Source organism: Glycine soja, chromosome 19 (genome assembly GCF_004193775.1).
Source record: "Glycine soja cultivar W05 chromosome 19, ASM419377v2, whole genome shotgun sequence".
Taxonomy (NCBI): Eukaryota; Viridiplantae; Streptophyta; class Magnoliopsida; order Fabales; family Fabaceae; genus Glycine; species Glycine soja.
Window position 1 is genome coordinate 8,909,249 of NC_041020.1, and position 14,984 is coordinate 8,924,232.

The 14,984-nt window shown below is 34.3% G+C and overlaps 1 protein-coding gene across 1 annotated transcript; it reads left to right on the top strand.

Annotated features, from left to right (window-relative positions):
• The first annotated feature begins 14,199 nt into the window (after nt 1-14,199).
• LOC114398575 lies at nt 14,200-14,613 on the top strand. Its single transcript, XM_028360757.1, has one exon. It carries the CDS (start codon nt 14,200-14,202, stop codon nt 14,611-14,613), a length of 414 nt encoding a protein of 137 aa, XP_028216558.1.
• Nucleotides 14,614-14,984: the final 371 nt, after the last annotated feature.

A 14,984-nucleotide genomic window follows, 5' to 3' on the forward strand; every position in this document is an offset into this window, starting at 1 on the left:
GGGTCCGATTAGAGTTTACTGGTTGATACTTTTCCTCATATAATTTGGATAAGGACACGACTCGAATTAATGTCGTAGGCCTCTGAGCAATCACATCTCTACGAATATCAACATTCAACCCACTCAAAAAACAATTTAATACAACTTCATTAGACAACCCTTCAGATCTATTAGCTAGAGCCATGAATTTCAAATAGTAGTCAGAAACTGTACCAGTTTGTTGAAGTTTGAACAATTCACCCACAGGACAATGAAAAGGAGACGGTCTAAACTAAGACTCCAAAGCACGAGTTAGATCATACCAATAATTCACTGACTCCATGCGTTGAAGCATTTGAAACCACGGTATGACATCCTTCTCAAAATGAATCGCAGGAATCTCCACTCTATCAGAGTCAGGAGTATGATAATAATTGAAGAACTTTTCAGCTTTAAAAATTCATTCGAGTATAGGTGTATGGCCATCAAAATGGGGAAATCCCAAAGAAATGTCATTGACAGGTGCAGATGAAGAAATTGGAGTTATCGGAAGACCACCCGAAGAAGAATTGCCTGAGTTCGAACCACCAATGGACAGAGATCGGTGCTGAAGTAACATGTCCATAGATTTTTGCAACTTCTCAAAATGATGCTGATTTTCTATGTCGCGCTTACATTGCTCTTCTATCCACGAATTCAAGGTATTGATCTGAGTCTGCATATGTTGAAGCCTTGTACGATCATTGTTGTTGTCCTCCATTGATGTCAATGAAAGCACCAATGAAACAATGAAACGATATAATATGTATTATATGAACTAAGGAACAGTACAATGTAGTAATTTTTTGTTTGGATTTTTTTATGATATTGAGAGAGAAATAAAAATATGGAAAACTGGAATTCAGAAGCAACATGGATAGATCACTCGAGTCAACCTGGTTCAGAGAGAAGATGAATAATCATAATTAACAAAAGGGGTTAGAGAATAAAGATGAGCTCAGGAAGAAGATGGGTTCAGAAGAGAGAGAATCATACAAACATCATGCCCTTCCTCAATTAGCATAACCCCTTAAATGCACATTCTCCCTGCGGGCCCTTGTGCTCCTTCCCGTGGCCAAGTTTTGCGAATCGCCTTCCATGTGTCCATCATTCCTAATAGAATTTCCCGCACAATTATCACCCACAGAATTACTCGTTACATATATCAACATACTTTACATGTCAAAGTTATTAAATAATGCAAGTCTCATTCTTGTCCCAATAACAAAAAATGTGTTAAAAGGTATCGATATTCTTAATATATATTTTAAGGAAACTCTAGCAATACTATGACAATGTGGGTAGGTTTTTTTTTTTCTTAGTATTAATACAACGGGTATACTTTGGTCAAAAGGAAATACGATATATTAATTTTATACTATTAACTAATGAAAATAATTTCCTTAAAAAAGTTATTAAAAATCATTCTTATTAAATTTATCACACATAAATTGATAGTGCATTCTAATTAAATTCTAAATTACATATTACAAATATTTTCTTATAGACTATAGATATCTTTCCCTTAAGACAATTTTGCTCGAAACAAGTAAGATTGTTATGAGTGATAAAATCATCTCTTTCAATATTAAACGCAACCGTATATTTAAGACCTATATTAATTTCGAACAATCTTACACAAATAGATTCACACACACTTAATGGTATTTTTCGAGAACTTGTTCCTCATTGTTTTAGTTGTGCAATTTTTATCCACATGTTAATTTGGGAAACGACTCCTCTAAAGTGCATTATGTACTATTTAGAGTGTAAAGTGCAAACATCTTCATCCTTTATTATATTAATGGTCCAGATCTTTTAATCTCATTTAAGATTTTCACTCAAATTTAGTTTTTTTAAAAAGGAATCTTAATATAATAAGAAAACAATATTTTATGCCTTTGTGTTGTGCTTTACATTCATGGTTTTCTTCTTGTAGAACAATTGGTTTGGCATGATAGGAAAAAGAAAGAACAAAGAAAACAAAACAAAAAAGCCAGTGAGAGAGCCTTAATATCTATTTTTCTCCTTATATGAATATTTGAGAGAACGATTGTTTCAAATCCAATCCATTCTTTTCTTTAGTATTTTTTTCTCACAAGTATGAATTATCGTCACAACCATGGTTGGTTACTTCGGTATTCCTGTCAGGGATGTCGACAAGAATACCAATGTAGATATTGTAGTTACAGTCGTCGAAGGTGTGGATGCGGTGAACCCTGAGATAGTGTTTGCCACTCAACGGTCGTCGCCAAGGAGGTTGATTCTCTTAATGATGGTTGTGGGCAGCAGGAGGCCAGAGATTGTAAACGCCCAACTAAAGGGGGAGACTTAAATTATTTTTTGTTAATTTGTTTGATGATATTTTCAAAAAAATAAAAAGCTAAATTTAAATGAGCTAGATAGATTTGGACCATTAATATCATAGAGGGTGAAAACGTTTGCAATTTATACTTTAAAGTGCATAGTGCACTTTAGAGGAGTGTGTTATTTCGGTTAATTCGACATCCAATATTTAGCAAGAAAAGATGAGTTGATAATTAAGGTGATTAAGTGGATGTTTAGTATAGAATGTTTGCATTTCCATTTGTTTGGGTACACCACAACGTTTCCGCAAACCCGTCTTTGAACTACATACAATGGAAAACTTGTAATTATTTGATTACAATACAAAGACGGTCTAGTCCCAAAAACTGTCTTTGTATGGTTAGTGCTTGCATGTGAGGCACGTGATTGTTCTTTCGTTCTTTCGCGACCAGGTAGGTGATCGAATTCACTACTCATCCCCGACAACACGTTCTCTGTGCCCTAGCTAGCATCCCACTCTGTTGTGTTGACATCGCTTAAGTTTTGTCGTTTGTCGTGCCGCTTTGATGTTTGTCATGTCACGTCGCCATAATCTTGCTTTCGCTACTGCTTTCTCGAAGTGCATAAGCTAGGTTCCCGTGAAGCTGAGCCCCAATTTAGGTAATGTTTATAATAGTCTGCATTTGGTTCATGTTCATGTTCATTTGTAATGTTTGTATTCATTCATTGATTCATTTGAGCATAAGCTAGGTTCCCGTGGGTCTTGTATGCTACTTTTTAATGTTCATGTTCATTCCTTGTGTTGCCTGCTTTTTAATGTTTTTGTTCACACTTCAAACCTTTCTCTTTTTCTCTTTTATTATTCTGCTTCTTCCTTTGTCAACTTCTGCTAATCTCTTATTACTGCTAATCCTAACTGGGTGCTTAGTCGTGTTTGGTAAATATTCTCCTGACCAATTGCTTGCTTTATGTTAGGGGGTTTTTGTTCCATTTTTTGCACTGTGTACATGTGTTGTATCAGAGCTTTTATGACGCGTGCTTTTCTTAGCGCTAGCTCATATCACATTTTCCACACTTGTTAGTTTACCTAAGCTTGTGAAATTGTACAGTACAGCCTCCCAGTTTCCTCCAAAACCCTGAAAACCCTTAGTTTCTCACTTTGTCCACTCCATTGCGCTGATACCTCAGTCTTTTTTTCTCTATGGGTTTCCTCTGTGCCCTCTTCACTCGCTGCACCCTCTCCCTCTCCCTTCCTTGGTGCCCTCAGTCTTAGTTCGTCTAGAAATTTAGAGGAACTAAAACTAAAATTTTTTAATTTTAAAGGGACTAAAAACATGTTTTATCCTTTTTTCTCTATATATTAATGCAAATGTGGTTGTCACTTTTTTATAATTACTTGAAACTCTTGTGCTTGATACCTTGAGCAGCCTATTAAAGTGATGCTCTTGTTGTTATCACATTTACTAAACACTTGACTTATGGTTCACATGATCTTTAATTAATTAAAAAAATGTGTATATATATAAATTTGTTAGAACAGTATACACAAGGACTGATTTTATAATCAAAGAAAAAAAAGATTAAGGTTAAATTGTTTTCATATAACTTATAAGTTGTTTTCACAAGTTAAATTGGAAAGCTTATTGAAATAAATTGAAAACATGTTAGAAAGATGTACACTTTCTGTTTCTCTAAGTATATCAACTTTGTCCATCCAAAACCAAACAAAGTTGAGGCCTGCAATAGTGCAAGTGTAGAGAGAAGCACATTGTCTCTCTCTGGGTCTATGGCTATCTGTATATATGTTCCCACTTTTCCCTTCTATCTCTTGGCTATTGCTAAGTATATCAACCTTCTATTACTCGCACTGTCGACTGCTCTTCCTCTGGCTTTTAATTTTGTTCTTTGCATTTTATTAGCTTTGATTGATCTATTGTAAGTTGTAACCAATACTAATTAGGTCCTTTATGTTGGGAAATCAAATATGATTGAGATGTGGGGTGTGAGTAAAGAACTCCCACATTGGAAAAACATGGACAAATTGAGGTCCATATAAAGTGAAAAGATTCATGAACCTAATGCCTCATGGTTTTGGGTTGAGATATAGTATGTGGCCCATTGTTGTGATCTTGGTAAGTCCACTGGATTCAAATCTCCTTGGTGTTTGTTGAATGTGGATGCCCTTGACCCTAATAAGTGGTATTAGATCTCATGGTTTGACTTGGAAAAGGATTGGATGAACTATAGTTGATGAGTGGTGTTAAAAGTCATGTGCCTTGTTGTGTGGTAATGACCTGCAACATAATAGTTTGTCTATGAGGCAATTGAAAATGAGTGAGAAGGAGAATTCAGTTGGGTGAGTGAAGATAAGGAACTGGGCCTTAGGTCAATGAGGAACCAGACCCTTGAACTTCTATAGTGTTTCGATATTAATTTTCTTGTTTAAAAAGTTTGGGAGTGAGAAACTTTTGACTATAATTGGGGGGCACATCCCTCCCAACAAATTTGCACCAATGCTCTGATTTGGGAGCTATGGTTCTGGATCCAAAGGTGAAAAAGATGGGGAAACTGGAAACATTGGGAAGTTGAAACTCTTGGAAATTATCAAAATACTTTTGGGCGTTGGATTAAGTATTTGAGAGAATGGGAAGTTCTTTGAAAATATACTAATATTGACTTGTTGGCATTTTGTTCTATGCATCTAGGGTGGTTTTGCTTTCATGGTTGAGCTTTCAAGAGATAGTTGTTGCTGAGAACTTCTTATACTGTTTTGGGATGCTTATGGAGTTCGTGGAATTTGTCAAGTTAAGGAGGAAATTCCCATATGCCGAGAGGCCTTATAAAGTGCTTGTTAGGAAAACAGGAGCTATATTGATGTGTGTGCTTCCAACACTACTAATATTTGTGGTCTTAGCTCTTTCTTCTTTCAAGGTCTTCATTGTAAGCTTCTCAACTGTCATCATAGGGCTTGTATTAAGGCCTTGTTTGAAATATATGGAGCAGAGAAGATGGCTTAGATTCTCTGTTAATCCTAATCTTCATTGTAAGCTTTTGTAAGAACTGAATGCAAGCTAGCATTTCTCTTTACCTCTCCCTCTTGCAACTTTCCTGTTTTTCTGTTCAATTGTATCTTTGATGTTGCTATGTCTATGCCACTAATAGGAGTAGCTTAATTTATATGCACAGTGTAAGAAATTTTATATTGTCGAAATTCCTAATTTTTTTTACCACTTTTAATCCTCCATGTCAAGTATCAATGCTAGTTGATGACTTAACAACGACATTAACAATTTAGGGACTTGTCACATTATTAAAGAATTTGAAAAAATAATTAGGTGTCATTTTTTTATAAACTTTTTTAATTCTCTCAAATTAGGTGTCTTCTGCATTAGATTGTTAGATTATTTTATCTCATAGGTGGGTGTCATTTGTAATTTGTAAGAAGCAAATAAACATAAACAGTAGTACAAATTTTGTTCCCCATAAATAAATAAAAAATTGGAAAATTCCATTTACATCACAGTGCCATGTGTAAGGAGGTAGTGAATAAATACTAATACTAATTTTATTTGGGGAAAAATTAAAATGATGATGAGTCATGAAACACAGTTTATGTGTTATCTCTCTAAAAAAAAAGTCCATAGAGGGAGACCCCGCTAAATCCTTGCTTTATTTTCTCTGTGTCGGTTTTTAAATGCGTTCATGCGTATACTTGTCCCTTCTCCATAGGTGAACACTATATATACCCACCTTTCTCATTTCCTCAAAGCAGCAGGTGCAGGCAAATTAATCCTCCTTTCATTTTCTCTACATCTGTACTCTCCAAAAACAAAAACAAAATGTTGTCCTTAAAGGAGGAGCTCTTCCCTTCAACCCCAGGCATTGGATTAAATTGTTGCATGCATGACATTAAATGGTAGCGATGTATTTTTTTAAGAGTTATGCACAAAGGTACTTTGCGAAGGGTAATATTCACATGGGCATTGGTATTGAAAACTAATATGATTTGCTGAGTTCTTCATTGCAACTTTCTCTGTGTGCATGTACTATTACTTTGTGGTACCGTTTTTCCTTTAGCTCATAAGTTACGCTCCTTTGAAATGTATTGTTCTCACTGGTGCTTCCACTTTCATAATTCAAATCCTGGATAAATGGACTATATGAGTCTTATGTAAAACCCCAACATCTAGGACTGGTATTGAAAGATAATGTGACTTGTTGAGTTCTCGATTGCTACTTGCTTTGTTTTTATACTATTACTTTGTGTTGCTTTTCTTTTCTTATTTTTCCCTTTTCCCCCTCAAAACTTACACTCTTTCAAATATTACTGTTAAATCTTGTGTTTCCTCCTTCATACTACAAATTCTAATTGAGTGACATTCTTGCATGCACTTCATGGTAAATAATATTTGTGAATCTTTAATTTTTAACTTTGTTCAATGGAAGGTCATTCAAAACCCCTAACATTAAAAGTGGAAATTATTTGCATACTTGTGAAGCTTTACTTTGTGCTGCATCGCTACATGAATACACAATGTTAGATAACAATATATACATTTCAATGTATTAAAAAATATTGCTTATGTTTCTCACCTACACATATCGCCTCCTATTGGTTACAGGTAATACTATTTGAGAGGCATTGGAAGTTAACGCACATTTCTCTTGTTGTTGCTTCAGTGAAGATACATTCATACAGTTTTTAAGCTAGCATCACCGCACTACGGGTTTGTATGTTGGTATTTTACTTAATTGGATATTAGAATTGTGTTAATATATGAATTTTGTTTATTATCAAATTGTATGCATTATGAGTGAACCTAGTTTCCTGTTTGAGGTTCAATACAGTGATTAATATGGACAGGTTGGATTAATCATTGTTTTGAATATTGAATTTTCCATTTGGACAGTTTGGGAACACTTATTTTTTTACTTCATTCTTAGTCATAGGTTAAGTATGTTGTGTTAGATTTGATGAAATTTCGGTTTTCTCCATATTGCTTTGTTTTCTGGGTGCATACTTGATCGTGGTCAGCTGATGTGACCACTTTCATTTCGTATACTTGGAGACCAATGCAAAATATTGCCGAAATTTCATCAAATTTATCATAACATACTTAACTTGTATGAATGAATGAAGTAAAAAAGGGTGTTCCTGAATGGGATAGGGCCTTACCTTTAAAAGAAAAAAGTGAGATTTTCATGCATATATCATAATGTAGCCGGTATCACAAACTACAAAACATGGATCGAAGTAGGATTAAAGCACCCCGCATAAGTGACAAGTATGAGAAGGGAGTAGAAAGTTTCTTGCATTTTGCGCAAGAAAATGGATCAACACAAGGTGGAAAATATTTTTGTCCTTGTGTAAAATGTGTCAATGGGAGACGCTAGTCAGTGAATGACATTAGATCACATCTTATATGTGAAGGCTTCAGTCTGACTTGCACAAATTGGATATGGCATGGTGAATTGACACAAATGTCAATTGCCCCTGACACTGAGTCAAATGATGCACAAACAACAACTCGTATAGAAGACATGATACGCGGTCTTGGCCAAGAGGGTTTTCGGGAGGCTCATGCAAGTTATTATGACAAATTACAAACAGATTCCAAGATGCCTTTGTATTTGGGATGCACAACCTTCACTCGGTTATTAGCGGTATTATTGCCAAAGTACTATTTGGGGTACAACTTTTTTTTAGCACGGAAAGTCAATGTGTGGAGTGATATACTAAAGGAAACATAGTCTGCAATATCCTTAGGTGTTGATTCAGCTCCACAGGTTAGTCATTTTTTTGGTCAAGCATTTTATTGTTGTATGTTTATTATGAAACCCCAAATAGTTTTTAATCTCTAATTCTATATGAAAGTTCGTTCAATTGGCCAATAATGTCGTCAATTGGTCATTATCTAGCATTTATATTGGTTTCATACTCAACTTCTATGACTCATGCTTATTAATTAACAATTGGATATGCACGCTAGGTCTATGCTTTACAAACTGCTCCTACTGTTCAAAGGTAATACTATGTTAAACACCTGTATGTTAACTGGATTGTTGTTCATTGTTGATGTTGTCTCCAAGTGGTATACATGGCCATGATGATCTATATGAAGCTTTCTTTCCCTACAACCGAGCAAAAGGAACCCTCTATGATGGTGAAACTTGACTTTTTTTCAAAACAATGGTTAGTATGATTTACCTATTATTTGAAGCCTAACTATGTTGCTACATTTGCCCTATGTGTACTACCAGCAGCTGCAATAATCATTTGGATATTATTTATAAGTCTTGTAATTTGACTTTTTTTTATGTTATTTTCTTATCACACTACTACAAGCATCACCACTACAGACACCTGAGCTACTTTTTCCTTGATAGTATACACATGCTACTGATATTACTAATCCTGAAGTACGCCAACTTCCTTTTTCATCCAAGAAGTGCATTTTCTCAATATTTTCATTTATCATACAAATTTGTTTGTAATGAATTATAACTTCATACTAAAGGTGTGTGTTTATTATTCCCATTTTTTCTCTACTATGATGTTCTATATTCAGCTAGTACAAATTTCAATGTTCTTCAAGTGTATTTATCCCTAATTATTCGATCATTCATTATTGGAAATTTGGAATACTGAAAAAAGTTTCCAACTTATAGGAAAACCAACATTCATGCCACTAATGGGAGGGCTTGTTGAATACTATGTTGTGCCAGCAAATGGATTATTTGTATTACCAGACTCATTGCCATATACAGAGTATGCAATTCTAGGATGTGTTGTTTTTATTGCTTACGGTGCTATGGCTCATGTAGCTCAAGTGTGTCATGGTGATTCTGTTGCTGTTATTGGAACTAGAGGTGTTGGTTATAGCTAAATAATCTATTTTTCCAAGATTTTTGTGTTGTTAAATCTTCACCTAGTTGTGCCTATTGCCTTTTGTAGTTGTCTTATTTATGTTGAGTTAATAAGAAAAAAACATATAGTTCTTGTTTGTCATATGCAAAACATTATATGTGCTAGCCACTTGGCAATTGAGAACTTGAGAAGAGCTATATTAATTGTAGAAACCCCACTGGTCACTAGATTAGTTAATACTCATTTACGATATAATTGGGAATCAGTAGATTTCCTATGTTGACCATGTATCAGCTCTATTGGCTCTAATCAAATTGTTTATCCTTTTAACTTTATCACCCATTCCAGTTGTTTACAGATAGCTAGAGCATTTGGTGGCTAAGATATAATTGATGTGGACGTGCGAGATGAAAAGCTACAAAAAGCAAAGACATTTGGTGCTACTCACACTGTAAATTTAGCAAAGGAACATCCCATTGAGAAGATACTTGCATGTGCATTTCTCTATATATATCTACCTTGAATCAATATTTGTTAGATGACTTCCATTAGAAAACTTTCAAAGCAAAAATACCTTCTATGGCTCTTGAATGACTTCTATATCACAAAATTTAAAAAGGATTTGTCGTGTATTTCAATATGTAAAAAGGAAGAGTAGTTCATTCATTACATGTTTATATTCACCTTCACATACTTAATGGTTTGTGTACTCTGCCAAATGACCTTGACATACTTAAGGCTGAGGTCTGACTTGAATACCCACAAAATAATCCAGCTTGCCTAAATCCTTTACAGAAAACTTAGAATTAAGTTTAGTAACCAAGGATTTAATGAAATTAGGATTGTTGCCTGTGACAGTAATGTCATCAACATACACCAACATGTAGATCACAGTGGTGGATTCAGTGTATATGAATAATGAAGTATCACATTTGCCGGACTTGAAATTGTATTGAAGAAGAGTAGCCTTAGGTTTGTCAAACCTAGCTCTAGGAGCTTGTATTAGGACATAGATGGCTTTGTGTAGCTTGCACACAAGTTGGTTGTTGTTGTTACTAGTTTGATTATAGGAGAATTGTTGGACAAGTGGCCTCAATAACTTAAGAGGGGGGGGGTGAATTAAGTTTCAAAATTTTCCACTAACAAACTCTTAACCCCCTTCTAAATGATACGCTCAGAATATAGAAGAAGTAGCAATTAATTTAGTAATGTTCTTTAAACATGCAAGAAAAAATTGATTGCAATAACATGAATGAGATAAGGGAAGAGAGAAATGTAAACTCGATTTATACTGGTTCGGCCATTTCCCGTGCCTACGTCCAGTCCTCAAGCAACCCACTTAAGATTTTCCACTATCTCTTTAAATCCTTTACAGACTTTGAACACACCTTGGGATCCCTCACCCTTGTGTTCAAAGATTCTCCAAGAGACACATATTTATAGGTCCATCGTGCCTTTTTGAAGTTCTCTTAAAATATCTCTCTCTTACTTTTTGAAGTCAGACACACATATTTATAGGTCCATCGTGCCTTTTCGAAATGGTTTGAAGAGATGTGTCTTTTCAAAAAGCTTTTTCTGAAATTCTTCATTGGTAATCGATTACAGGTTTCTGGTAATCAATTACACAATTATATTTTGAAGGGTCATGACTTTTCAAAGTATTTTCTGAAGTGTCGTTGTTGGTAATCGATTACAAACATCTGGTAATCGATTGCATGATTCAAAATTCAAATTCAAAACCCGTTTTTAAAAGCTGATTTTCAAAATTGTCTTTTGGTAATCGATTACACTGCGTGGTAATCGATTACCAAAGCCTTAGATGTTGGAAACAATGTGTTTTTAGGCAAAAGCTTGATCAACCAATGAGATTTTTTGAGGCCTTATCTTTTTCTTAATCTTGTTTGCTTGACCTTGAATTAATCTTGAAGCAATGCTTAACCTTTGAATTAATCTTGAAGTAATGCTTAACATTTAAATGTTTGTTGAAGTAACCTTGTAAGCAACCTTGTTTGATTCTACTTTGGCATCATCAAAACCCTGTATTCATACATTCACATTCTCCCCCTTTTTGGTGATGACAATCATTATCAAGTGAATTCTTTTTGGACATCGTTAAAACCTGCATGATTCACAAGAATGTTTCATTGTAATCATCATAACCAAGTTTTTGATGAAATCCCTTTGCTACAAGTCAAACAATTATACTTGTTGGTAGTGCCATCAGGGTTTTACTTTACCCTAAACACCCATTTACAGCCAATTGGAGCCCTAGATGGAGGCAATTCAGAAAGAGTCCATGTACCATTTTTCATCAAAGCATCATGCTCAGTCTTCATTGTTGCAAACCAAGTAGGATTGGAAAGAGCCTCTTTTGTTGACTTGTGCTTAGAATGAGCTAAAAGAAGAGTAGGATGAAGTCTAGGATTGACAACACCAACTTTAGCTTTTGTGCACATTGTAACAATATCATTTTGAGAAGTAGTAGCTTGAGGTAAAGAAGTTGTTGCAGGGGAAGGTGAAGGTACCTCGATCAGCAGTAGAAGCCTCAATATATATTAGTTTCTTCCAAAAATGAATTCGAGTCAAGTGCTAAAATATTAAGTATATTTTACTAAATGACAAAAGTTTCCTTTAGTGTAGCAAACTAGCCTCATCAATTTTACTAAATGTCAGTATCATATTTTAAGGGAAAAAGCCACTCTAAAGTGAGATTGTCTCTGAAGCAAGCAAGGAATGTTCAATGGGTTAAGATCATGATCTGTAAAATTAAATTAATGGTGGATATTCTAATGCTAACATTATATAAATAGTAAATTGTAATTAACTTAGAGCTTCCAAAATATCATATGATGTGTAAATTTGTGATTGTTTTTTTAGAAGAGATTACAACAAAAGCTGGACAACACTTGCTCACTCTCATCATTGGTAGTATTAATGGAATATAATAAAATGAGAAAAATTGACAAAAACATAAAAACAAACTATTCAAAACTCATTGTTAATATATTTAATAAATAAATAAAAAATTATCAGTTGTCTTGAGGGGAAGCCTGATTTAGTGCAGTAGTGAGTATATGATTGCTTTATTATAATTGACATATTGATTGGACTTGAAATTTACTGTGAACAGGGCAGTGACATGTTTAGTGAGAAAGATGGATTTCCCCGGAAGCCATTCCCAAATGGATGGAAAGGTGAAAATGGATTCTATGCAGTGAGTTTCACCAAACAGGGTTTCACCAAACATGACCTTCTTGGTGCATCTATTGATGCAAAGAGGATTAATGAAGACATTGAACATAGCTGAAAAGCTGAGTCCAACCATGTTATGGAATTTCCTTGTCCACTTTCTAAAATCATTGAACTTTATATATAGGTGCAAGTTTAATTAAAACGTATTGTTGGCCTGAATTATATAATATTATATATATATATATATAGGTGACAATCAAAACAAATGATATTTAAAAAAAAAAAACAAACTTTCTAAGACGGTCTTTGGAATTTGGAGAACCGTCTTAGAATATAATACTTTTTAAGACAATCCTATGGAATCGTCATCATAAATCCAAATACTTTTTACGACTCTAGCTACAATGACGTCTTTTTTTTTTTATCATTATATATAGGGTGAGTCTAAGTGTCTAACGATGTTATTAATTATTTTTTTTTAACTTGAAGAGCTTTTGCTTTTTCGCGTAATCCTTGCCAGTATAAAATCTAATGAATTGGCAGTACATGCGGTACATATAATTAAACAACCATAATTTTATCCTGATTGTGTGTTAGTTGGGCAACATTACCTTTATCTTGGGCCAATGGAACAACCGATTCCTATTGATTTGGGCAGTTTCTATTATTGGGACATATTTTCTCAACCCTACTTTATTATGATTGCTGTTGTTGACTTCTTTACCAAGGGATTCACTAATCCGGACAGATTGAGCAGCTCATTTATAACTATGTACTCACTTGTTCATTCAATATGATAGGTTTTGTTTTATTGATTCTATTCTAATATTCTAATTCTAATTCTAATTAATATTTATCATCTTTATTAATTGCAAGGCCAAGTTGTAGGAGCAGCAGCATTACCCAAAATTCACATTTTCCATTATGCAAAATGATGTTACTTTTTTCCACTGACTGCGGAACACATTTGACTTACCATTGTTTCACGTCTCAGTAATCAATGGTCGGAATTAAGTAGTTACATAGCACTATTAACTGATAAGAAATATTTCAGGTCTCGAGGTTGGTGCAGAATAAATTGAAAAATGGAATCACAGCACATGAGCCTTGCAGGAATCACTATTCATTATGTGAAAACTTCAAAGGCATAAACAGGAACTTAGGGTGTTTTGACGTTAGAATTTTATAATGTAAGCGAAATTTATGAGAATATATAACAAAATTTAATATGCACAATATTATTTATAAACTTAATTATTATGTGAAAAAAAAAGTTAAAAATAGATGCTTTGTAAAATTTACCACGAGATCACGATTCCCGCGTAACAACCAATTTTTTTAGTATTGTCATTAGTTTTTATTTTCCCCATGAACAGGCAAGATCTAGATAGCTAGCTCGACTATATATAGACAGCGGTATATTTTGCAGCACTTTTTGCAAATGTACAAGAATGAATTAATTTGACTTTTTCTCCCTGAAGTTTGAATGTTAGATAAAATTTAAACTATATACACTTTAAAATTTAATCCTATCATGCTATCACCATATAATCCTATTATTAATATAATATGGCAATAGATTGAATTTTTATTAGATATATAAGTAAAAAAAAAATGTCATTTTTGGTCATTTAGTCTTAGTGTTTTTTTGTCCTTTAAGTTTTAAAAATCATATTTTCGTTATATTTTAAAAAAATCATTTTGATACTTTATTTAATTTTCGGTTTGTTTAATTTTCGGTTTGTTAACATTATCAGTGTTTTACATTTTGAAATAATTAATTTTACATGTGACGACGATTAAAAATTACTACTATGCGTAACCAAATCCCTAATCCATACTCATGTTCTTTAAACCAAAACTTAGAACTCCAAGCCACCACAATTGCAAGCCCAGAAACACCACCATTTGGTACTCACTTCGAAGAAGATAAGAGAGGACATAATGGAGGAAACAACGACGGTGAAGCTCACCATGCACAACCAGTAGGCAAAGGTCGTGATGGTGCCCTTCATCCTCGCACATTGGTCATCAAGGCACTTAAGAAACACAAGGGAGATAGAAAAAATACAAAGAACAATAAGCATAACGGGAACATCTCCCACGATAGAATCTTTGATATTGCGAGGGTGATGAGGTCGTGCTCCATGGCGAAGGATCTCAATGACACCATTAAGGAGATCTTGGGGACTTGTGTATCAATTGTGTGCACACTGCCAACTTCTTGAGGTACTTCTCCAATGCCATGCGCCATTGCTTCATGAATCTAGCATAGGTCTTCTCTAGCTAGTCAAAATGCATCACTACATTGAACTCGAAGGTCACAATGTCTTGCTTCTTTTGAAAATTGGTGACAATAATGTGGAGGTAGTTGTCGAAGTCAGATTGACATGCAATGATGTCATCAAAGTTGTAATGCATGTAGCCTCTTAACCTTGCTCATCCAATACCAATTGTGGGTATATCAACTTTCTCTTCAGTGGACAAGTTGGAACTTTAAGACTCCTTGGCCAAGTCGCAAAGGTGTTGTTACCAGAATCGTCTTTCCTTATCTTCATATAATGTTATAATATTTCTTCATATATACCAATGATTCTCA

Coding starts and splice junctions, on each gene's coding strand:
- LOC114398575 (XM_028360757.1), top strand. CDS start 14,200: ATGCGTAACCAAATCCCTAATCCATACTCATGTTCTTTAAACCAAAAC.